At 27.9% G+C, this 26290-nt stretch overlaps 1 protein-coding gene and 2 pseudogenes across 14 annotated transcripts in view; 2 read left to right on the forward strand and 1 right to left on the reverse strand.

The window, feature by feature from the left end:
- Positions 1-12527: 12527 nt before the first annotated feature.
- LOC104600174 (alpha-1,6-mannosyl-glycoprotein 2-beta-N-acetylglucosaminyltransferase pseudogene) lies at positions 12528-14550 on the reverse strand (annotated as a pseudogene).
- Positions 14551-17477: 2927 nt separating this feature from the next.
- LOC104600173 (putative histone H2A variant 3 pseudogene) lies at positions 17478-18033 on the forward strand (annotated as a pseudogene).
- Positions 18034-24677: 6644 nt separating this feature from the next.
- LOC104600052 (uncharacterized) overlaps positions 24678-26290 on the forward strand; it is a 34322-nt gene continuing 32709 nt past the window's right edge. For 6 of the 14 annotated variants that reach the window (XR_735598.3, XR_735600.3, XR_735601.3 and 3 more), the window contains exons 1-2: positions 24678-24856; positions 25362-25471. Coding sequence is in view for 6 of the 14 variants with exons in the window: in XM_088887157.1 (XP_088743283.1) it covers positions 25392-25471 (80 nt within the window). In the remaining 8 variants the exon portion in view is untranslated. Of the gene's footprint in view, positions 24861-24887; positions 25206-25361; positions 25472-26290 lie in introns of those variants that run through there. The other 8 variants (XR_016075952.1, XM_010262858.3, XR_735606.3 and 5 more) reach the window with 7 other exon arrangements.

Raw genomic sequence — 26290 nt, forward strand, 5'->3', positions numbered from 1 at the left:
TTGGAAACAATTAATCATTACTATAATTAATCAATTAATGATAGTAATGAGTATAATAATGATAATAACGATTAATAATAATAAATATTAATGATAGCAATGATTAATAACAATAAATAATTATTAATGATAGTAATGATAGTAAATTTGATTATTATTATTAGTAACAATAATAATAATAGTATAATAACAATAACATTGTTACTATCATTACTATCAATAATAAATATAAATAACAATAAATAATTACTATTGTTAATATTTATCATTATATAATGATTATTATTAACTAATGATAGTTAATAATTATTGTTAACTATCATTAATAATTACTATTATTAAAATAAATAAATTTAAAAGAATCTAAAAAGTAGAAAAATAATTATAGCATATACATACATACATATATACATACATACATACATACATACATACATACATACATATATATATATATATATATGTTAAAACAAAGTGGTCAAGAAAGTATAATTAGTAACAATAATAACGATAATGATAATTAGTAACAATAATCATTATTGTAATTAAAATGATTATATAATAATAATGATATAATCAATAATAATAATAATTGTTTATTGATTATTGTTAAGATAATAATGATAAATCATTAATAATGATATTAATCATTATTAATTAAATAATGATTATATAATTTAATAATAATTATAATAATATTTATTATAATTAATCATTATTATAAATGATTATAATGATTTAATAATAATCATTATAATCATTATCAATAAGTATAATAATGATTAATAATTTAATGTCAAGTAATTATAATTAATACTATTATTATTTTCCAATAAATACTTCATTTAGTGAAAGTTAAGTTATAAAACTTTCAATTATTCGATATTATTAAATTTAAAGAATTACAAAAACAAATATTATTTTATGAATTAACTAAAAATCATAATTATAACAAATTAATTACTTAATAAAAATAAAAATAATAATAATAGTAGTAGTAATAGTAGTAGTAGTAATAATAATAATAATAATAATAATAATACTTTAATATTTATTAATTACCATTTAGAATTAATAATGAGCAATATTGTTAGTAATAAATTATCAGTAATTAAGTATTAGTAGCAATTATTATAAGAAATTATTTTTCTGAATTAATAATGAGCAATATTATCCCTAATTAATTATTATCAGCAATTAAGCAATAGTAGTAATTATTATAAGAAATTATTTTCAGTAATTAATTATTATCAACAAGTAATTATTATTAGTAATTAATAGCTGGAATTAATTAATTAGAAATAGTTAATAGTAATTATTATTAGTACTCAATAATTGGAATTAATTAATTAGTTTAGTAGTTAACAATAATTAATAACATTGTTTCCTTTTTGTTATGAAATGATTGAAAGTGGGAGATTCCCACTTCTCACAACTCAAGCATGGTGGTGGGCTCCATTCTTCATGTTAGTGGACTCTTTTCTTAAACTACCACTAATCAAAATTTGGCACATGTCTAGTGGGCTATATTTCTGAACTACCACAAATCAGAATTTGACACATGTCCATTTTGTTTAAATCTTTGGAATGACAATATAGATGGGCCATATGTCTAATTGTAGGGGGCTTTGGCCTAAAATCATTAATAATAATCATTAACAATATTACTATAATAATTATCACTATTATTATTATTAATGATTATTATATGATTATTGTATGATTATTAATGATAGTAATGATTATTAACATTTATCATAATGATTATTATTGTTATTATAATTACACGATGCTAGTTATGTAATAATTGTTATTAATAATGATATAATAACAATAAATATAATTGTTACTCATTATATTAACAATTATTATTGATTATTATAATAATAATTGTTAATTGGTTAATAATAACAATTAATATTATTGTAATTATAATGATTATTAACAATCATTAATAACTGTTATTATAATCATTAATGATATCAATAATAATTATTGATATTGATCCTCATTAATGTTGGAATGATAATTACTATGTTGTTAATCATTAATGATCCTCATTATAACAATAATTATTATTATTAATGATAAAAATAATCATTATATTGATCCTTATTATTGTTATTATATCATTAATGATTATTGTTATCATTATAATTTATATAATTTATTAATGTATTATATAATGATAATTTAATTACATATCATGATATAATCATATAATCAAATTATTATCATTAATAGCAATTAATCATTATAATTATTATCATTGGATATAATTTATTATTGTATGATTATTAATAATAATCATTATAATAACATAATTAATAATGATATCAATAACAATTATTGACATTGATCCTCATTAATTTTAGAATGATAATTACTATGTTAATCATTATTGACAGTAATGATAGTAACAACAATATTATTGTTACTATTGTAATTATCATTATAATAATGATATATGTAATTTCTATTATTATAATTATTACTAAAAATTACTATCGTTAGTAATAGTAATTAATATTATTAATCAATATATCATTATTATCATATTGGTAATAATTATATTAATATTAATGATAATAACCACTATTATATTAATGATAATTACTATCATTATTACAATGATAATGTTAATTATAATTATCATTAACTTACATTAGTAATAATAACAATCTATATATAATTGTTATCGATATCATTCCAATGTGTAATGTAATGCATGTTGTCTTGTAGATCTCCCGTCACGCATCGTAGATTTGTCGTCGCTGCAATTGGGATTTGTCTCTTCGTTTCTGCTACCGTCACCTTGCATGCTCCGTATTCATAATGATTTCTCTTGGGCGAATGATTTATTCTCTTTTTCTTGGATTGTGTCTCTTCGTTTTTGCTACCGTCGCCTTGCATGCTCACCATCCATAATGATTTGTTCTCTAATGAAGTCATGATACCAGTTAGGGCTATTCACACTAGTGTAAAAACTGACCAAACCGATCTAACTCGAACCGGTGTGGTCGGTTTTCAAATAGGCTAGTCTGCTTCGGTTTAGAAATAAACATAGCCCGATTGAACGGTTCGATTGAGATTTATAAATCCGTAAACTAAAATAAAACGGAACCGAACCGAGCACATGTTAATTATACATGTGACCTTAACTTAACCATTCCCATGTCTCAATTCCCATTTTCCAATTGGTAAGAGGCAATTAATTAATGACTGGTGTGAAGGTCTCATTGTTAGGCTCATTGTTAGACATAGCCACATAGCCCCTAAAGATTGTACAAGTGAAAAGTGACTTGACCAAGCATAGCCCTTAGGCATTGCATAGGTGAGAAGTGACTTGACCCCTAGTCCCTAATCATAATTATTCTCTATGTCAAAATTTAAACCTATTAGTTGTTTTCTCTCATATCTCATATTTATTCTATATTTACTTTTAAAAATGAAATAACAATAATATATTGTTTTGATTGAGAGATTAATAATTAATTACAAAACAATAATATTAGGTTTTTTAGGGGTGTATAGGCTATACTCTCTACTCGTTATCTAAACTATTAACAGAAGAATTAAATATTTAGTTATTTACAAACTCTGAACATGTCAATTTCCTTGGGTTGTGGGCCCAAATCAAATCAAGACTAAGGTAAAAGAGTTACTTGGTTTGGTATAAACCGATCAAACCGACAAATCGAAACATATCATTATACTTCGGTTATTGTTCTATTTTGGTCGGTTTCGGTTGATGTAGTGACATGCTTTTTCTTTCAAAGCATTCTATAAATGACATGCTTTTTCTTTCTTTTCAGTATTAGAATTGGGGACTATGGGTTCTTTCCAATATTAGAATATTCTATAAATGATGTTTTGGGGACTACTTTTTCTTTCTTTTCAGTATTAGAATTGCATTAAACAACGGAGGACATGATTTATTTGCACATTTATGACCTGATCTTTTTTCTTCTCTATAAGAAGCAGCTTACTGACAACTAAGAAGTTCGAACGGTCTTTGACTCCGTATTTCATCGTATTTAGGGGAAAAGTTGGAATATTTTTTAGAGGGGTGGGTGGACTATATATTCCTTACAAAAATTTAAGGGACCCACTTAATTAGGATATCGGCTCTCTAACCTTAATGGTATTTAAATTCTAAATGAATTAATTTAGCAATCTACAACTAATTTTACTTTTTCTTGTTGAATAATGTGGAAAGTGTATTACATACTTGAAGATATGGAGGCATTCCCTTGTATGGTCACAATGCATTGTCAGATAGTTGGATTTGTTACATGGTAGAATGTTAGAAAAAGTTAAAGAAAAAACTTTTTTTTTGATAAAAAGAAATGTAATTTCAAATACTAGACAAAAAAAAATGACTAAAATGGTTTGATGCCATTTTTTCATATTGTTTATACTCCATTTGAAGGTTCTTGTAATTCTTGAGTGTATAATTATGTCTCTTAGTAAAAGTTAGAGGTTTTTTATTTTTTTATGAATAATGAGTGATTTTATTGAGAATTAGAAATATATGGAAGTATATTAAGGATTAGAAATAATGAGTGATTTTATGAATAATGAGTGATTTCATTATTAGAAATAATGAGTGATTTTTTATGTATAATTATGTCTTTGTGGCATAAAGTATATGGAAGATTGAGGTTCTAGAATAATAAAATGTATCTTCTGTTTTTGCACAATCTTGAATGGTACAACAATTGTAAAGCGCTTAACTTTCATGAGCTAACTTAGGAAACTACTAATCAATGACTCCTTCCTATTTTTGGTTATGTAACTCTGGAAAAATACATGGAAGTTTATCCTACATTGATTTTTTCTTTTGCTCTTGAGAGCTAAGGGCCGGGTCCAAATTTATCTTCACCTATTTTTAATGGGTCTATTTCAGAGATCAATTTAATTCATAATTGTTCATATTGGCAAATACCTTCTTAGATTCTTAGTTGTTCCAGTTTCCTTATTATCATGGTTGCTTTGCTTGAGAGTTCCTTTGGTCTCTCACCCTTTCTGTCATTTTGTGGAAGGTTTATTGTTGGGTATATTAGGCTGTGTTTGGTAAGAGTTTAAGCAGTGAATATACTGGCATGAACGCAAATTTGTTTAAATACAAGGATGCAAACTTGGTTTGGTTTTGCACTGATAAATTTACAGTGTCATGTTTAGTTGTGATAGAAGCCAACCTATTTTACATTGGTGAACTTTGGGCGCAAAGTTTGCTTCCAATTCGTTCCCATTTTGAATGTAAAAACAGTTTAAAAAAAAAAAGAAATTTACTTTCATTATCAGTACAAAAACATACTCTTACCAATCACCTGCAAAACTGAATCAAAGTGTAAATTCTTTTCTGTTCTGCATTTGCACTCTTACCAAATACAGCCTTATGTACAGTCTATCATTATTCTTTATCATGACATTTTATTACTTGTTTTTCTAATATTCCTGTGTTTTTTTGTTGACATATGCATGATGCCCTTTGCAGGTGAAAGAGATCTTAATTGAGGAGTCAAATGTCTAGCCAGTTAATTGCCCAGTTACTGTTTGTGGTGACATTCATGGCCAATTTCATGATATAATGAAATTCTTTCAGACAGGAGGTCATGTACTAAAGACAAATTACATATTATGGTAATCTTTAAATGCTTGTGTCTATTAACTATGCTTTTCTAACTTGTTTGTGTCACATGTTATTATGCCATTATTTTTGTAGACTTTAAGTCTTCCTAAATCCTTGGCAGGGAGATTTTGTTGATCATGGCTACAACAGTCTAGAAGTTTCTACCCCTTCTTTCTATTTCTCATTTTGAACTCTAGGACTCTACTTTTATGCTAAAGTCAAATTAAAGTCTGTCATTTTTTTTGTTTACATGATATTCTACTTGAATAATCTGACTTGCATCTAGCATAGAAGTAGAGAAGAAGAGGAGAAAACCAGAAAAGAAGGGGAGATTGTGGGATTACTGGACCTGCCATATCAATTCCACAATCCCCCTCAAGCTGGTCAGTTCATGTAATATAATCCCAGCTTGCTACAAATAAAGTCAGCCAGAAGTAGGTTTATGGACTGTGAATAGGTCAATTCATGTTATATAATCCCAGCTTGCTACAAATAAAATCAACCAGAAGTAGATTTATGGACTGTGAATAGATCAACAAGTTGATTCCCCAAGTTGACATGGGGAGTGCTAATGTCTTTACCAAGATGACAAGCACCTTTATCATGTTGTTCAATCACTCATTTAGTTAATATTTAGTTCAATTTGCTTATTTAAATATTACTCATATTGGTTCCAATAGCATGATTGGTTCTAATAGGGGATGTCAGGGAGACCAAAAGAAGATGATGGAGAGAGAGAGAGAGAGAGTTCGGTGATGTTACTCTGTTTGGTGCTTGGCCCATTAACGACTACCATCTTCAATATGATATGATGATGCACATCTACCTCTCTCATATTCAATAAGAAATCCCCAATTTTTCATATTTTCTCATGAATACATTTTTATATTCAAATTTTACCACCATAGCGAGAAAGTTTAGCATAAAAAAAAATCATTAAAAATGGTTGATCAAGTAAACAATAATTAAATAAAAAATTATTAATAAAATAATAATATTATTAAATTTAATATGACTATATGTATATATTAAAGTAATACTTCAACCGGTTAGTCTACTATATGCTCTATTTTTTTTTAGTTTTTTAGTAGTTATTTAATGTTAAATCGGTTAGCTCTGATCGAACTAGCTATCTTTCTGCAAATTTAGAGAGGTTTCCATCTCAAAGAAGTTTGCAACTCAGAGAAATCTGCAACCCAGGGATCTGAACTTCAGAAAACCTTCATTCGGTTAATCTATTATCCCAACTATTAATGTTTCTTCCCATTTAAATTTCATCTAACTGAACTTTCAATGTTTCAGATCAGTCTACATCTTCAGAGAACTTTGCAACTTATACAAGTCTACAACTTAGAGAAGTTTGAAGTTCAGCAATACTTCAATTGGTTAGTTTACTATATGCTCTATCTTTTTTTAGTTTTTTAGTAGTTATTTAATGTTAAATCGGTTTGATCTGTTCAATAGATAGGGTTTAGTAAAACTAGTAAATTGGTTAGCTCTGTTCACCGCTGGCTGTTATCACAACTGAATTGTGTTTTCAATTCATAAATGTTTATGATTTATTAAACCACTAAACTGGTTTTAGTAAAACCAGTAATAGCAATAATGCTACTCATAAATGTTTATAATTTATTAGAACTTATTAATTGCTAAAAAATCACTGATAATATCAAAATTAATGTCAATATTAGAAAAATAAATTTAATTAATAGTGAAACTTATATTTATCAGCATTTTAATTAATTATTAATTTTCCCATAATAATTGACCAAAATAACCGAAAATATTTATATATACTTATTGCTAAACAATTAATGATCATATAAAAATTAATTATATATATATATATATGAATAAATATTAATAATTACTGGAATAATTACTTATATTACTGAAATTATAACATATATATTAATATTAATGATTTGAAAATCAATTATATTAATAATATATTAATTTCTAAAAATAATATTAGTAATTATAATTACTGATATTAAATATTATTCATTATATATCTATAATGATAGTAATATCAGTAATTAACATTATTAATAAATCTGAATATTAATAATAGAAATAATTATAATATTAAAATTACTGATTTTAATATCAGTTATGCTATTAATAATATTGAAAATAATAAATTACCAAAAGTGGCTTTTTTATTAAAAAATTTACCAAAATTACTGTAAATATCAATAACTAGTTATTGTCAAAATGTTACTGATAATATCAAAAATAAATTCAGTGTTAAAAATAATTTCAAAATTACAGAAATAAATTTTCCAATGATAATTATATATTTTTGTTAATTAATTACTGTTAAATGTATTTTTGGTAATTAATTTTAATTTTATTCTATTTATAGCTTAAATTATAATTACTGTTAAAAATCATTTAGTTACAATTTTTAAAATATATTATTTTTACAATTAGTAAATTTTTTAAATAAAAAATTACTGTTAATTGTTGTATGATGCAATGTTAATTAATTTTAATTAAGTGAAATTTTCTGATAATTATAAAATAATTACTGTAAATTGTTGTATTAATTTTATTTAGATTAAATTTTCTGGTAATTATAAATTAATTACTGTAAATTGTTGTATGATGCACTGTTAAATAATAAATGCATTAATTTTATTGTATTTATAGTAAAATTTTAATTTATAGTTAATTATCATAAACATTAAGTGTATTTAATAAAATACGGTTAATTAAAATTTTAAAATACCATTAATAATTAATACAATGGTATTTGGTCATGTACCATTAAAAGCATTAATAATTATCAAAATACCGATATTTACATTTTAACATACCATTAATAATTATTTATCAAGACCTATATCAGTTTAATTCTTTACATAATATTTTGTTACAATTTAATTACTGTTAATTATTGATAAATAAATGTAATTTTCTGTTAATTAATTAACACCAAAATTATAGATAAGCACAGAAAATTCCGAATAAATAAAAAACACAGGAAATTTTATAGATGGTAGAAAATAGAAAAATGTGATAATAATATAATATGTAACAAAAACATAAACTATAAAAACATAATATATATATATATATATATTAAAACTTTCAATTATTCATTATTTTTTTATTAAATGAATTACAAAAATTACTACTTCATTAAATATGTATATATACTATAATTATATATTATTGTTAATTAATTACTGTTAAATGTAATTAAATGTATTTTTTGGTAATTAAATTTACTTTTATGCTATTTATAACTTACATTATAATTACTACTAAAAATCATTCAGTTACAATTTTAAAAATATATTCTTTTTACAAATAGTAAATTACTTAAGTTTGTTAATGGTTATTGAAATTACTTATTTTAATTATTGTCATGAGTAATTATTATTTTCAATTTATAACATTTTCAGAAATTAATGTCATTAATTAATTACCAATTAATAAAACCAGAATAGGTTGATTTAAAATAATGTTTTCAAATCTGAAATTATTGAAAATAAAAAATGTTAATATCAAAATACAAAAAATTAAATAATTATTGGGAGAATTAGTTAGAGTAGTTCTATAATTGGTGAAATTAGTAGTATTAAGATCTGAAAATTCTAATGATAATTGATTTTAAATATTGTTTTGAAATCTGAAATTATTGACACTAAAAATAAGAATATCAATATAAAAAAAATCAAAATATTACTGAATATTTATTATCATTTCAAGTATATTTTGGAATATTTATTATATTTCAAAATAACTAATAATTACTGAATATACTTATTATAATTTATTATAACTAATATCAAAACTAAAAATTCAATATAATTATTAAAATTTTGAACTACTGAAAATATTATTACTGTTAATTAATACTACATTATTTTTCATGTATTTATAGTAATGTATTAAAATACTGTAATTATAAAATAACTTACTATAGTTATCAAAATACTGTTAATTACACTTTAAAATACCATAATTATAATTACTTCTACTTACCATTTAAAAATTATTTACTTACAATTAAACGAATATAATTGAAATTGCACACAAAATAAAAAATTATTTTCAAATTATAGAAACTATAGAAGTTGAAAAACAAAATCATAAAATAAAAATTGTAGAATATCACCAAAATTATATAAAACCACAAAAACTTGCAAATAAATAAAAAAGTGTAGGAAATTATCCATTATTTTTACTAAATTAATTACAAAAATTAATACTTCATTAAATATGTATATATATGATAAGTATATATTATTGTTAATTAATTACTGTTATTTACTGTTAAATGTATTTTTTGGTTATTAATTTTAATTTTATGCTATTTATAGCTTAAATTATAATTACTGTTAATTTTTAATTTTATATATTATTATGATGCCTTCATTAAGTTTTAATTTATACTATAATATTTACACTCATTGATTATTAATTTTTATATTTGTAGTGGAAATCTCTACCCTTTATGATGTTGAAAACTGAAAGATGAAGCCAGAACACAACATGATGCAACATATAGGAACTGTTAGTGACATGTGCTAACAATTAAGTTGTAATAATATACATCTTCCCAATGAAAGGAGGATCCAAATACTTTTGAAATCTTTATCAGATGAATGGAAGCCAATAGCACAACCTATATAGGACAAGTATAAGAAAAAAGAAATACGAAAATTCATTCAAGCTGCTTTCGAAATTGAATTGGTTGAAGAAAAACACATTTTGCAAGGTATTAGGAGGACTGCCACACTCTTTCTCTTTCCAAATCTAAGTAGTGGAAGACATGTTGGCTATTGTAGCAATGGAAGACATGGTAGAGACAGATAGAATACTAGATGATGAATGGGCACTTGATGTGTGTAATGAGTTAATGTATCATCCCTATAGGAGATTAAGTAAAAACATGCTCGGTAATAAAGCAAAATGATATGGATAAATATCCTTCTTATTCTATAGGAGATTTTGTAAATATTGATTGTTGATATTTTTTTAGGGAAAGTATAAATGTTACTCTTATTGAATAGAACCATGTTTCTTAATCCTATTAATTAATATTATGTTTATATTTTCATATAATTTTACTTATTTGTTATTGTTTCTACTATAATTTATAAGAATATCATATCAAATTTATTGAACAATACTTTTTGTTGCCAAGTGATTTATGGATTTGGAATTGAGGTTAATGGGTGACAACCGTACTTTAATATAATAAATTCTTGGAATAATCAGTTAATTATATAATAAATATAATTAACAATATTTTAATTAAATTAATGCCAGTTAAACATTAATAATCATTAATGATTTCAAAATCAATAATGAAAGTTATATGATAACAATATGTATATACATATAAACATTAATTCTTTATTAAAAATAATCATATAAATTCGTGTAAAATTATATACATGAACAAATAAACATCAGAACTTTCATTAATATTACAGATATATATTACAGATATACATTAATAAGTTTATATGCATATACATATAAACTCTCTCATGCATATAATTTTATTAACTATATCAATAATCATTCCAAAGATAAATAATTAACAATAATACATATTACAGTAATTGATAATGTATATTAATGATAATAATAACATTAACAATGATACATTAGTAATAATCATTAATAATATAAATATAATTTAATCACGTTATTACTCATGAATTAATTATAATGTAATCATTATATACAACAGATGTTATTAATAATAATGATAATAATTATTATTATAATTATTAACAATTATATAATCATTATTAATAATAATGAAACAATTGTACTAAGTATAATTAATGATAATATGCATATAATAATTAATTATTATTAACAAATTAATGATATTTTTGTTTTTATATTAATGATTAATGATTATTAATAATCAATAATTATTGTTATTAATCAATGATAATTATATAATGTTATTAATAATTAATTATCATTATAATTATATACATTAATTATCATTAATGATTAATTTAAATAATCATTGATTAATTTATTATATAATGATAATAAATGATTATCATTAATGATAATAATATTGTTATTGTTATATTATCATTTATATGATAATAAATCAAAATTAACCATTATATAATCATTAATAATAATGATAACAATTAATATAATCAATAATCATTATTATTAATATAATTATCCAATGATTATATTAAAGTAATATAAATCAAAATTTATTAATAATTATAATAATCATTATATTAATGTTATTACTCTAATAACAACAATTAATTTTTAATGATTTATATAATTATATAATAATTAAATTAGACAATTATATTAACATGAATATATAATCATTGATTAGTAATTACTAATATAATTATAATTATATAATTAATTTAATTATTTAATAATAATGTTTATTAGTTAATAATTAATATGATATAATGATTATTAATTATTATTGATAATGATTAACAATCATTAAATTATAATGATATTATAATGATTTAATAATAAGCATCATATTAAATTATCATTATAATTTAATAATAATAATGATTGTTACTCAATCATTATTTAATTAAATTATTAATAATAATGATATAAATTATTATTTATTGGATATAATTAATAATGATTATAATAATCAATCATATAATTATTATTATGATTGATTATTGTTAACAATAATGATTATTAATAAGTACGGTATTATTAATTATTAATGACTATTATAATCATTACTATCATTAATATTTATTGTTATTATTAACAATAACAATATTATTATATCATTAATAATATTATAATTGTTAATTATATCATTAACAATAATTGTTACTAATATTATTATTGTTAATAATAACAGTCATTATTGATTAATAATTTTTTTCAAAAAAAAAAGTTAATTTGAACAATAAATATAATAAATTTATTATTTTTATTACAATTGTTATTATAATAATATTGTAATAAATAACAATAATGGTAGTAATGATTTATCATTATAATAGTTAAAATAAATAATAATTATTATTATTGTTAAATAACAATAATGATTATTTATTATCATAAAAGGAATACTCAAGGCAAAGGTAACCCATATCTCACCAGTTGCAATAAATTTGTTACTAAAAACACTGAGAGTTTAATTTTCAATCAAGGTTTTGGGTTATTGCCTGAGTGATACATTTCAGCAAAATCTAAGCACAGTTGATGATCCCTCACATCCCCCCACCCACCCCAACCCATGAATCCAGGTTGATGCAGTGTTTTATGCTTTACCAAATGTATTTCCCAATCTGAGTTGATGTTCACAATCTTATCAGCCTTTTCTAGTACTATGTTCACGGATCCATTATTAAAGCAAGCAGCCTTCTCCTCTTGTCCCAGATGCAAGCCACAAGTACCAAAGTGAAATGCACTTGCCCTAGGTCCCCTCAAAGTATAAACAGGGCCACCAAAGGAGGGATAAACCTTAGCCCACAATGTTACATCCCAGTTGTAATCATCAAATGAGCAGAAATCTCTTGCCTTTGAATGGATCTTCCTCCAAACAGTCCTGTTAAAAGCATAACCAACATTTCCAATCTTCTCCACAAACAGACTCGCCAAACCTTCTCCTCTTGAGCTCACATCAGCAGGAGCCAAATTTACAGCATAGCAACGAGGACATTTCTGAGGCTTTAACATGGTAAGTAGTTGGATGTTCCGATATGCATTAGGAAGAATGAAGTGGTCTTCCTCTATGAAGAGGATATGACCCAAATGTTGCATAGTCTCATTCAACCCATCCCATACTGTGTTCATCATCCACCACCAATGATGCTTTAGCGACACAATTCTTGGAGACCTGTAGTTCCAATACAGATCACGATCTCCCTTGCAGTTCTTCTTGGATGATAGATCATATTTACCTTCACAGTCTCCGGGGGAGACACCAGGAAAGCTATTGGAGAACAAGTGAGGTGAGTATGGAGCGAAAATCTGTTTTACTTGGCAGAACCGAATTCCTTCAACTATCTTATTCATTTCTTCAAAGTACCCATCATGGCTAACTATCAATAGAGTTTCACCTATACCCTCTACCTCAGACAGGCTTTTTACAACTATCTTTAGATACTGAGGTCGGTTGTGAACGTACAGAACAATCACTATATGGTCATTTACTAGATTTGGGAAAAGATCCAAGTTTCTAGGTGGCAACCCATTCCTTTTCTCCAATGAAATTGACAAATTGGTACGTTCAGGGAGCTTGGGTTTTTCTTTCCAATCATGGGTTCTATAGCTCAACACATAATTTTCATCAGAAACCCATGTGAAATGATAAATTTGATAGAGGAAAACCAGCAACAGAACTCCCCAGAGAGCAATCACAATGGGTGGTACTAATCGGCGGAAAGCCACATGCTTGATGCGAGTTGTCCTACGCAAGATCATGAATTTATCTGTTGAAGAGCCTCCAAAAGAATTCCAGTTACAAGACTAACTACACCATCCACGTCCTCACCACAGAGGGAAGCAAAAACTTGACAAATCAATGGCCAAACTTGATAAAATTAGATCAAACGAGGCTATAAGGAGCAAGAGTCATCGATTTCCAATATCATTCATATTTACAAGAAGTATGACCAACCAAGGGCTCAACAATGAAAGCCAAACCAAGATTTTTTGTTGTTGCCAAATTGCGAGAACCCATAAAGAGGGAGATGGCTAAAGACACTGAGTTTTTGATAAATATGTCAAAAATCTTAATCCAAGATAAAGATTATAAATGATTTAACACGCAGACTAAATAGATGAGAGAACATAAACCCACCTGTTGAAGAACACAAAATCTATAGTCCAAACACGAGATTTGTCCAATAACCTAAGAAATCAAGGTGTTTGTTTAGTTGCAGCAATCTGGAAATCATTTTTTATGCACTCGATGATCAGAACATGAAAACTAAAAAGCGAGAAAACTTTGGTTATCCATGTTGGACAGCCTATCAATAAGGCTCCTTTGTATACCACGTCTATCATAATCATGGCTATCCATGTTTGACGGTATGGTTAGGCCTCTTGCATGACACGTTGATCATCATCACAATAAATATTATTATTGACAATATAATAATGATAGATTTACTAGTAATTATTAAAATATTATGATAGTAATGATAGGCTTACTATCATCATAATTTAATATTAATTACTATCATTCCTAGTAATTATTAATTATTCTTAATACTAATCACAATATAAATAATATATATTGTTAATGATAGTAATGATAATAATTATTACAGGTAATGATAGTAATTAATATTCAGATTCATTAATAATGTTAGTTACTGATATTACTAACATTATCGATATATAATGAATAATATTTAATATCAGCAATTATAATTACTAATATTATTTTTAGTAATTAATATATTATTAGCATAATTGTTATTCAAACCATTAATATTAATATCTATGTTATAATTTCAGTAATATAAGTAATTATTCCAATAATCATTAATATTTATTCATATATATATATAATTAATTTTGATATGAGCATTAATTATTTAGCAATAAGTATATATAAATATTTTCACTTACTTTGGTCAATTATTACTGGAAAATTAATAATTAATTAAATATTTTCATTGGAAAAATTATTGAAGTAAAATTAAGTTTATTTTCTAATATTGACATTAATTTTGATATTATTAGTAATTTCTTAGCAATTAATAAGTTATAATAAATCATAAACTTTTATGAGTATCAATATTTCTATTTTTATTATAGTTTTTATTATTAGTCATATTAATTAATAAATTAATATACATATTTTATGAATTATATTAATTATTTAAAATTAATATACATATTTTTATGAATTAATATACATATTTGTATGAATTATATTAATTAATTATAAAAATTAATTATTTTTCGATAACCATAATCACTTATATTAATTATAAATAAATATTATGAACATATTAACAATTAATTTTAGTAAGTTTACTATTAATTATATTATCTCACTACGAACCATCACAGGATTAGATCTTTATTACCATTGCGTGGAAAAATGACCAAAATTTGTACAACTCTATATATATGATACATCCAATAAAGTATCAAATAGGATAAATGCAGTAAATGATAATGTGGGTACCAATGAGGGGTCCGGATGTAGTAGGCATGTTAGGTAAGCACAATGAGTGAGCACATAATAGCTATGTGACACATGTCCTAGTTAATGCGCTTTTCATCCATACGTTTTTGCTCCATTAGACAAAAATTATCTATTATTTTATTATATTTGTCGAAATAATTAAAAATAAAAAAACAATGAAAAAGGAAAGCGTAATTGAGTCCCAATTCCCAACACGTTTAGGTTTTCCTTTTTTATTGTTTTTATTTTTAATTATTTTGACAAAGATAATAAAATAATGGACAATTTCTGTCTAATGGAGCAAAAATGTTTGGATGAAAGATGCATTAACTAAGACATGTGTCACACAGCTATTACGTGCTCACTCAGTGTGCTTACCTAACGTGCCTACTACATCTAGACCCATAAATGAGTTGGATAGAGAAATTGTTGAATGGTTGTTAAATATGTTACATGAACATAATGCCCTTTCAAAGGTATTCAAAATGGCATAGGATAGATTTAATGAAGAAAATCTGATTCCAATTCGATTAAGACTCATTGGTAATCGTCGAAAAGATGGTCGGTAATACAACTTACCTACTACATCTGAAATTGTAGCAATTATTGTTAGAAATGGAGATGAATACGATGCACACCGGGATGTTATTATTGAAGAAATATCAGGTAGTCTCAGGAGAATTAATGAATTGCATCCAATTTTTATGGGAATGCAGTATCCATTATTATTTTCATATGCAAATGATGGATTTAAAGTTGATTTGTTATTAACAAATCCTCAAAATGAGCGTGCAATGAAATACACAAAGATGAGCATGCATTAATATTATGCATTTAAATTGCAACAAAGGCATTTTGAAGGACAAACAATAATTTGAGGTGGACATTTGTTTCATGAATTTGTTGTTGATGCACAGTCATATATAGAAGAGAACAGGTTGACTTATTTCAAGAATAATAGTCAAATGTTTGAGTAGGACTTTATAAGGGTATAAGAGATACAATTACCGTAAGAGACACTAATGCATCATTTGTAGGATGACGCATCATATTGCCATCATATTCCACCGGAGGTCCAAGATATATGGTTCAAAATTATCATGATGCAATGGCCATCTGTAAATGGGTTGAATCGCCTGATCTCTTTCTTACATTTACATATAACCCAAAATGGAATGAAGTAAAGAAATTTGTAGAGATCATACCTGGGCTAAAAAAAAAAAGAAGACAAGATATTGTTGCTCGCATCTTCAAGATAAAATTGGACCAAATGATGAGAGATTTGAAGAAGAATTTCTTACATTTGGGAAGAGTCATTGCATGTATTATAATTATTTGTTAATTCTATTCATAGATATTCAAAAGGTAGATTTCTTAAACTACCCTTATAGTTTAGCTAATTGATTAACTTTACCCTTATTGTTTATATATTGTCTTAGAATGCCCCTATGTTTTTGATAATTGTCTAAAACCTTTCACATCCTTAACTTTCTGTCATATTTTGTCATGTAATTGATACTTTTTTCAAAAATTCGGATATACCCTTTCGGCCTTTTTACCATTTTTGTAGTGATTTTTGGGAGAAAGTCTCCCTATCTGGAGTTAATGACGCTCTTCATCTCTCCCTCTCTACAACTACTTTTGAGTTTGTTTTCCATTCCCAAATCGTTGTAAACTATAATCTTTTTGGTGGGAAAGATGTCGGGAAAAGCGAAAGGTCCAATTACATCATCAGCTCTGAACACCAAAATGGACAAGAAGAAACATGTCTTTCGATCTTGTAGAGCAGGCTTGCAGTTCCCTGTTGACTGTATTCATTGTCTCCTGAAGTCCAGGCCGGATTGCAGCTAATGGAAGAGTAGGGGCAACAATCTTGGAGTATCTTATTGCAAAAGTCTTGGAACTAGAACTGGCAGGCAATGCCAGCAAGGATCTGAAGGTTAAATGTATTACACCAAGGCATCTACAACTTGCAATTTGAGGGGGTGAAGAACTTTATATACTGATCAAAGAAATTGTAGCTGGTGGAGGTGTGATTCCTCACATCCACAAGTCCTTGATCAAAACATCCTCCAAAGACTATACATTTGTAGATTGGTTGAACTCCTTTTCTGCTGTTGAGGCTTTTAAATCCTATGAACCATTCATGACTGACCCTCCCATGTATAAGTGTAATAGGAGTTGTACCTCCCAATCAGAAATAAACACATTAACCATCCTTTGTACATGGGCTCAGAGCTTACAATCACAATAGCTCCATACATCAGCTATGACACCACTTTCAGCCTCGTCCAATGATTAGAATCAGATAGTGTGATCAATAGCTACAGCTGATGATTCTGTATACCTCCCAACCAACATTGCAGTTGATGATTCAAAGTTTTATAAACAAATTAAAAACAAGATCGATTGATAGGGCAGCAAAGGAGGAAGAGAACAAGGAGGCAATGAGGGATTTCTGATGGCGATCTCGGTGGAGGAAACTTGTTCCTAGCTCCTTGAGGCAAAGATTCCAGTGTTACTAACCCAAAACCAATAGCCCTCTTCAGCTCCTTCAAACTCTCTACATCTCCAATACATTATAGGAAATTGTAAATAAGAAAAATAGAGCCGACAGAGGGTAACAAAAGCCACCCATCTCACTTCAATTTTATTTATGGGGTATAAGATTGCTTGTGAAGATGACTTATTGCCTGATGTTACCTTGAGGTGGAATATGGCCTTGGGAATTAACTTTCTCAGAGAAGGATATTGAGTTGCCACAGTACGAGTTGTCCCCCCAATTCAGAATAGAACATGTTCAATGGCAACGATTCCATTCAAATTCAGGGACATGATTCCATTTTCTGCTTTGATGAATGTAGCCAACAACAACTGCAGTGATGATTCCGTTAATTGATGTTGTCAAACTATAGTAAACTGAGGCTTACAAATTTAAACTAAAACAATGGGTAAAATAGTATTTTTCTTCTTTCCACTAACAAACGTTAATGGTAAGGAGGATTTAGTCAATTATCAGAAAACTTAGGGGTACCCTAAGACAATATGTAAACAGTAAGGGTAGAATTAGTCAATTAACTAAACTATAAGGATAGTTTAAGAAATTTGCCCATATTTAAATCATATAATTTTAGTAAGTATAATAATTTAATTTATTTTTAATTTTTTAAGCAATTTATACCATTGAATTTAAAAAACGTGGACTCTCACATGCACATATTCTGTTATTCTTGCACCAAGATGATAAACTTTCAACACCAACAGAAGTTGCTAGAATTATTTCAACTGAACTTCCAGATAGGAATAAAAATCCTGAGGCATATGAAACAGTGGTTCAGTATATGATTCATGGTCCATGTGGAGAATTAAACTCAAATGCTCATTGCATGATTAATGGAAAATGCTTTAAGCATTATCCTAAAGAATTTTGTAATGACAACATTTGATGGAAATGATTGTCCTATATATAGGAGAAGAAATATGGGCGTATTGTAATGAAGAATGAGCATATTTTGGATAGTAGATGGATCATTTCATACAATATTGATTTACTTTATCGGTTTCAAGCACATATCAATATTGAATCATGCAATCATTCAAGATTTATTAAGTACTTATTTAAGTACGTTAATAAATGACATAGGGCTACTGTTGTTATTGAGAATGATGCAGAAGATAATCACTGTAAAATTCGTGAGGTAAGAGAAATTGATGAGATCAAAACTTATTTGGATTGCCACTATATTTCTACGTCAGAAGCTTGTTGAAGAATATTCATGTTTGATATTCAATTTTGATTCCTAAGTGTTGAAAGATTATCATTTCATCTCCCTAATGAGCAAACTATTGCCTTTAAGGATAATGACAATTTAGTTTGGGTTTTAATAGGTCCGATCGGAGTACACTAAGTTAGTCAATGGATTTATGCAAATAGTATATATGATGATGCAATGGAGTTAACATATGTTGATTTTCCTACAAAGTGGGTGTGGAATCAACAAAACAAAATTTATGCCAGAAGAAAGTCGGGTAAGTCAATTGTAAGAATCTACTACTATGTATACCTAATTTCAGGTGAATAATTTTATCTTATAATGTTTTTAAATATTGTAAGAGGTCCTATGAGTTTTGAGAAAATCATAACAGTGAATGGAATCGCCTACGCTACCTTTAAGTCAACATGTTCAACACTTAAATTGTTAGATGATGATTATAAGTGGCAAAAAGCTATTGAACAAGCCGGGTTGTAGTCTACTTGTCAACAACTACGATAAATATTTGTTACAATTCTATTATTTTGTGAGGTTTTAGACCCTAACAAGTTGTAGAATAAACATTGAGAATTGCTTTCAAACGATATATTACATCGTCATAGAATAATATTAGAAAACAATTCAATTAATCTATCAGATGAGCAATTAAAGTATTATGCATTACATGAAACTGAAAATATATTAAACAAGTGTAATAGTTCTCTTAAAGATTTTCCAACACTTTCATTTCCATATATGTCATTTTAAACTTGGGTTGAAAATAGACTAATTTGAGATGAAATGAATTATGATGGAATTTCTTAAGGATTCCATACATATTCATTGAATGTGGATCAAAACATTGTATTTGAAGCAATTTTACAAGCAGTCCATACAAATTCTAGATGATTATTTTTTGTGCATGAAAATAGAGGTATGGGAAAAACTTATCTTTGGAAAGCAATAATTGCACAGTTAAAGTCTGAACAAAGGATTGTGTTACCGTGTGTCTCATTGGGAATTGCAACGCTTTTACTACGTAGAGGAATAATTGCCCATTCAAGATTTAAAATTCCCCTTGAAATTGGGGACAACACATGTTGTCCAAGTTACTGATTTAATAATTTGGGATGAAGATCCAATGACTCATAAAAATGCATTTAAGTTTGTAGATAGAACTTTCAGAGATCTTATGCGTTTAAAGGATCCGAGTTGTTTTAAAAATATTTTTGGTGGGAAACCCATTCTTCTTGAAGGAGATTTCAAACAAAATTTATCGATTGTTAATAAGAGAATGCATGAATCAATTATTTCATCTATGATTAATAAATCATATCTTTGGCATCAATGTGTTGTTTTTTACTTAACAATAAATATGAGGCTTCAAGTTAGACACCTGGAGGATTTGACTGCAAATAATTTAAACGAATTTTGTAAGTAAATATTAAATGTTGGAGATGGTAATTGCCTGCATTATCTTTGGATAATCAACACAAACCAAGTTAAATAAGAATACTATTATAATTTTTGATACCTATAGGGAATAATCCTGTTAAGAATATTGTATTACTGTATATCATGATTTGGATTGTAAATATACAAACCACAATTATTTGACTGAAAGAGCAATTTTAGTACCTACAAATGACAAGGTCAATAAATCTTATCTACTACACTTGGTGACTGAAAAAACAATTTTAGTACTTACAAATGACAAGGTCGATAAAGTGAATGATTATATCTTATCTACTATACCTGGTGATATATCTACATATTTAAGTGTAGACACAATAAGTTATATCTCTAAATCAATTGAGAATCAATATATTTTATTCCCCATTGAGTTCTTAAATACATTGAAGTTTTCTGGAATTTCAAATCATGAACTAGAATTAAAAGTTGGAATTTCAATCATTCTTCTACGAAATTTGAACCAAAGTGATTGGTTATGCAATGAAACAATGCTGATTGTTACTCAATTAGCAAGAAGAGTAATTGAAGCTAAAATAATGTGGGTAAAGAGGTTTTCATTGTAAGGATGGTGATGACATTAACTTATTCGAATCGGCCATTTCTTCTTAAATGAAGACAATTTTCTGTGAATGTCTGTTTTGCAATGACAATCAATAAAAGTGAAGGACAAACTTTGAATTATGATGGAATTTACTTGCCACGACCTGTATTTACTCATGGACAATTATATGTGACAATCTCCTGTGTAACATCAAATAAGGGTTTAAGAATTTTGATTGAAAATAATGACAATGAAACCAGAATGATATATACAAAACATTGTCTATCATGAAGTATTTAATAATTTGTATTTAGGTATATTGATTATTAATAGTTTTTTCTTACTAATTTTTATATTTTTTGTCTAATATATTTCTTAAACTAATGAACATGTAAGTGACAATATGTCTTCAAGAGATTATCTATATATCAATGAAATAAAATCGGATTTTGATTCTTAGAAGATTAAAGTACGAATGTCACGCTTATGGAAAGCAATGGATTTAAAAAATATTGATGAGTCACGGGGTTTGGACATGTTATTAATTGATTAAAATGCAAGTATACATATTTTGCTATTTTTTCATTAACTTTGAAATTATTAATATATTTTTATTTGTTTAATTCTTTTGTAGGGAGAACAAAGACATGCTGTTATAAGGAGAAGTTTGTTTTATAAATTTGAGAAATTGTTATGCGGGAGTTCTTTATATTTTTTCAAAACTTTTAATATTGTTCAAAGTAAATGGTCATACAGAACTGTGAAATTCCAAAGCACATATTTGATTGAACCGGTTACTCTGATTGAACCGGTTACTAAAGAAATTCCAAAGCACACATTTGTCATATATTTTAAGTGGGCTACTCTGATTGAACCGGTTACTAAAGAAATTGCAGAAATTCCAAAGCACATATTTGATTTCATTGATTTTGATAACGTCAACATAAATGAAGATACTAGATATCTTCATTGCTAGTAAATTTTTAACGTTTTTTCACTTATATATATGTATATATTTATTTATATATTAACTTTATATTTGCTGATGTTGTAAATGTAATTGGTAAATTACATGCCATATCTGGTGAAAAATCTATTCATAAAAAAACATACAAACAGTGAAGTAGAAGAGTATTGTTTTGGAAAATGGTAAGTTTCTTAAACTACCCTTATGGTTTAGCTAATTAACTAAGTGTACCCTTACTATTTGAAAATTGACTGACACTATCCATACTGTTTTTAACAATTGACCAAGTCTATCCTCATCGTTAACTTTCCATTACATATAATAATATCATGCGACTAATATATTAATAACAAATTCCAAAAACACCCTTCCCACCTCCATTCCTAAAAATGCCCTCTTTAGCTGTTGTTGGAGTAGTTCCTGCCCATCTTTGTAGCTGAAATGAACTTGAAATTAAAGAAAGAAGAACCAGAGGATAGACAATCATGGATGAAAAAACCGCATCGGCCATCAAACCAACTCTCCACGAAGACGATGAGAACAGTTTGAACAATGCTTTTTTCACCAATAAAGATCATGGCTGGTAGAAGGTTACCTATGCCAAACGCCAACAAAAGAACAAACCCTCTAACTTCGCCGGTGATCCCGACAAATTCCGTCCCAACGTAGTCGCCATCGGCGACAACCCCAACACTTTTTAGTCTCTCGAGGAAAAATCCAAGGAGCGCCGCCGCCACATCGAGGCTCATAAGGTGGCCGCTACTACAACTCTTTTCGAGCTCATTCCCAAACTGAAACACCATCCCGACGATGATGGCGATGGCGAGGTTGCTAGTGGTGGCGAGAATGTGGCCAATGAAGTGAAAAAAGTCAAAGCAGAAAAAAGCCCAAGAAGCCTAAGGTTATTGTCACTGAGGCGGCTTCTAAGATCGATGCTTTTGATCTAGCAGTATACATTTTGATAGGGAGATGCAAAGTGACGAGAGAGTACCAAATCTGTCACTACAAGTTGCAGCAGTGGTGGCGGAACAGAGAGTGAAAGAGGAGGGGATAGAGAAAAATAGAGGAGAGAGAAATAACGAAAATAGAGAGAATGCGAGATAGGGACGATAGGTGGTGAGAGAGTACCAGATCCACTACTGCAACTTGTAGTGGCAGTGGCAGTGGCAGAACAAAGAGTGAAAGAGGAGGGGAGAGTGAAAGAGAGAGTGAAAGAGAGTACCAAATCCGCCATTGCAAGTTGTAGCAGCGATGGCGGAATAGAGAGTGAAAGAGAGAAAGATAGGAGAGAGAAGTAACGATAAGAGAGAGAATGAGTACCAAATCCGCCATTGCAACTATACTTTGGAGCCACCGGTTTTTAAGGTAGAGAATTTGTCTACGGAGCCAGCGCTGGATGCCAGCGCCGCCACCGCCTCTGCCTCCTCCCACCTCTAACAATGTTGCCAGAAGTGGCGGCACACGACAGCAAGCGGGTGGAGCTGATGAATGGTTTGGAGGAAGGAGATGAACAGTGTTTTTGCCCTTATTTAATATTATTTTTTAAAAATTAACTTAATTTTGAATTTTTATTAAAAATATTACTTTTATTGATATTAGAGCCCAAAAATTGCCCTATAATCCTCTAAAAAAATCACATATCCCTTTCCACATTATTTGTAGTAATTTATCTATTTTCCTATGTACAACACCAATGCTGATACGCATGCATATGGCTAGGATCGGGCTTGGGCTCCCTGAGTCCTCCTCAATTGAAGCCAAACAGAACTTGGCGAGGCCCGACTTCCAAAACCAGGACTGAATTGAAGCCCATAAAAAAAGGCCCAACGGTGATGGGCCATCTGTCATCGCAGATTTGGGTCAGGTCATCGTAGCTTGGAGCCTTGACTTGTATGTTCACTTTAGTTAGGATCTGCTCATGACATTTCGCGCCTCACACCGATCTTACAGTATATCCTGATCGCACATCGAGAATATTTCCTGTCATTTATTATTCAAAAGGAAATGTTATTAATACAAGGTGAAATGTAGCTGTGAGGTCGGTGTGAGGAGCAAATCCGAATTCGTTCACTTGCGGAATAGAAAACTTCAGAGACGGCACAACCTATGCGATTAATGAAAAGATTCCAATCCAATGATTTTTGCAGCGAGATGTACAATCCTCAGGAATCTGCAATGGCCCATCACGAAACGAAATGGAATCGTAACGGGCGCCTCTCTGTCTCTGTGCGACGAACCGACGATTGTCGAATTCGAACTTCCAACTCAACGAAACAAATTTCCATCTTACGTGCTAAACGGAGGAGGCTAGGCTTCTGCTTGAGTACGTCTGTATTCGTATGCTGTAAGTAAGCTCAGACGTTTTATTGATAATCATTGTTTTTTTTCTTCCTTTTCTTCCTTCTGTTTTTCTTCTTCGTTTCTTGAATGTCCAAATTGTGAATTTTGGTGATCATCTTTATGGAATCTGTCATTGCTTGAAAAGAAAACCTAGAATGGAAACAGCGAATTTGTTGTTGTGTTTCGTGAGCCTTGGCGTTCGCTACAACCCTAAATACTTTCTGCAATCGAAACTGGGAATCTGTTTCCTAGCTTTCTAAGTATTTCGTCGAAATTCAATTGGTTTGTAGTAGAAATCAATATATGAATCACGGAAGGTTGTGATTCTAGTTGAAGAGATTTCGGTTAAGTAGGTATTTTTAACCTTTTTCTTAATATTTAGTGATTTGTTGCAATGTTTCAGACAAAGATTGATTTTTTTTTTCTTCTTTTGGTTTAGTGGTTCTTATTTAGTATTTTTATTTTCGTTCCTAAGGGATTTTGTTCCAAACTACTAATTTGTCTTCTAGGTTTTAAGGAAAGTGTAGTAAAACCAGACAATGACCAGAAGAGCCAGTAGCTGTGCTATATGCGAGAATTCAAATCACGCTTCAATATGTGCTATGTGCGTTAATTACAGGTAAGATTTCTCGAATCATGTATTTAGTGCTGTTTGATGGTTCACATCATTGAATATTACTTTTTGACGCCACCATTGAATAAAGTTTATTAGCTTGGAGTTGAGATGAATACAATGAGGAATGCTTATCCTGTCATTGTGAGACATATTATCGCAATTCACAGACCGGATATTGGCCGGTTTTGCATGGATTCTTCTAACTGGCACTCCATCAATTCTTGATTAACACTTTTGACATAACTTGCTTATTTCAATTATCAAAAAAATAAAAAAAAACATAACTTGCCTATTTCTCATAAGTCATAAATGAACAGCTAAAATGCACAATTATGCCATTTTTTTCTATAAACTGTTATTAGGAAACAAATACAAAGTTGTAGGCATTCTATATAAAAGTATAAAATGTTAGAACTTGAAAAAATATGGAGTATTTCAATAGTTTATACTTTTATATGGATGTTTCTGTGAGTCATTTTTATTTCATCTTGCCGAGTCAGACTCCTGAACATGTGTTGGCTTCTAATTACCATGTCTGTCTCCATGCAAAGGTGATAGATCATAGATCTATGGATCTCAAACTGAACTAAATGTTAAATAAGATTTTAACGTTGAAGTTGTGAAATCATTTGTAATCCTTTTGGCACTGATACAAAAGAAAGAGATAAAATTGGAAGAAGCCTTATTTAATGGTCCCCTATATTGGGCTATTTTTATGCTAATAATGGAATATGCTCAGATACTTTATTTCTGTCAATTGTTTAATGTTATTTTTTCCTTCCACACAAGTAAAGTTCTAACGAGATACAAGAACAAAAGGTA

Source organism: Nelumbo nucifera, chromosome 5 (genome assembly GCF_055504915.1).
Source record: "Nelumbo nucifera cultivar China Antique chromosome 5, China Antique-T2T, whole genome shotgun sequence".
Taxonomy (NCBI): Eukaryota; Viridiplantae; Streptophyta; class Magnoliopsida; order Proteales; family Nelumbonaceae; genus Nelumbo; species Nelumbo nucifera.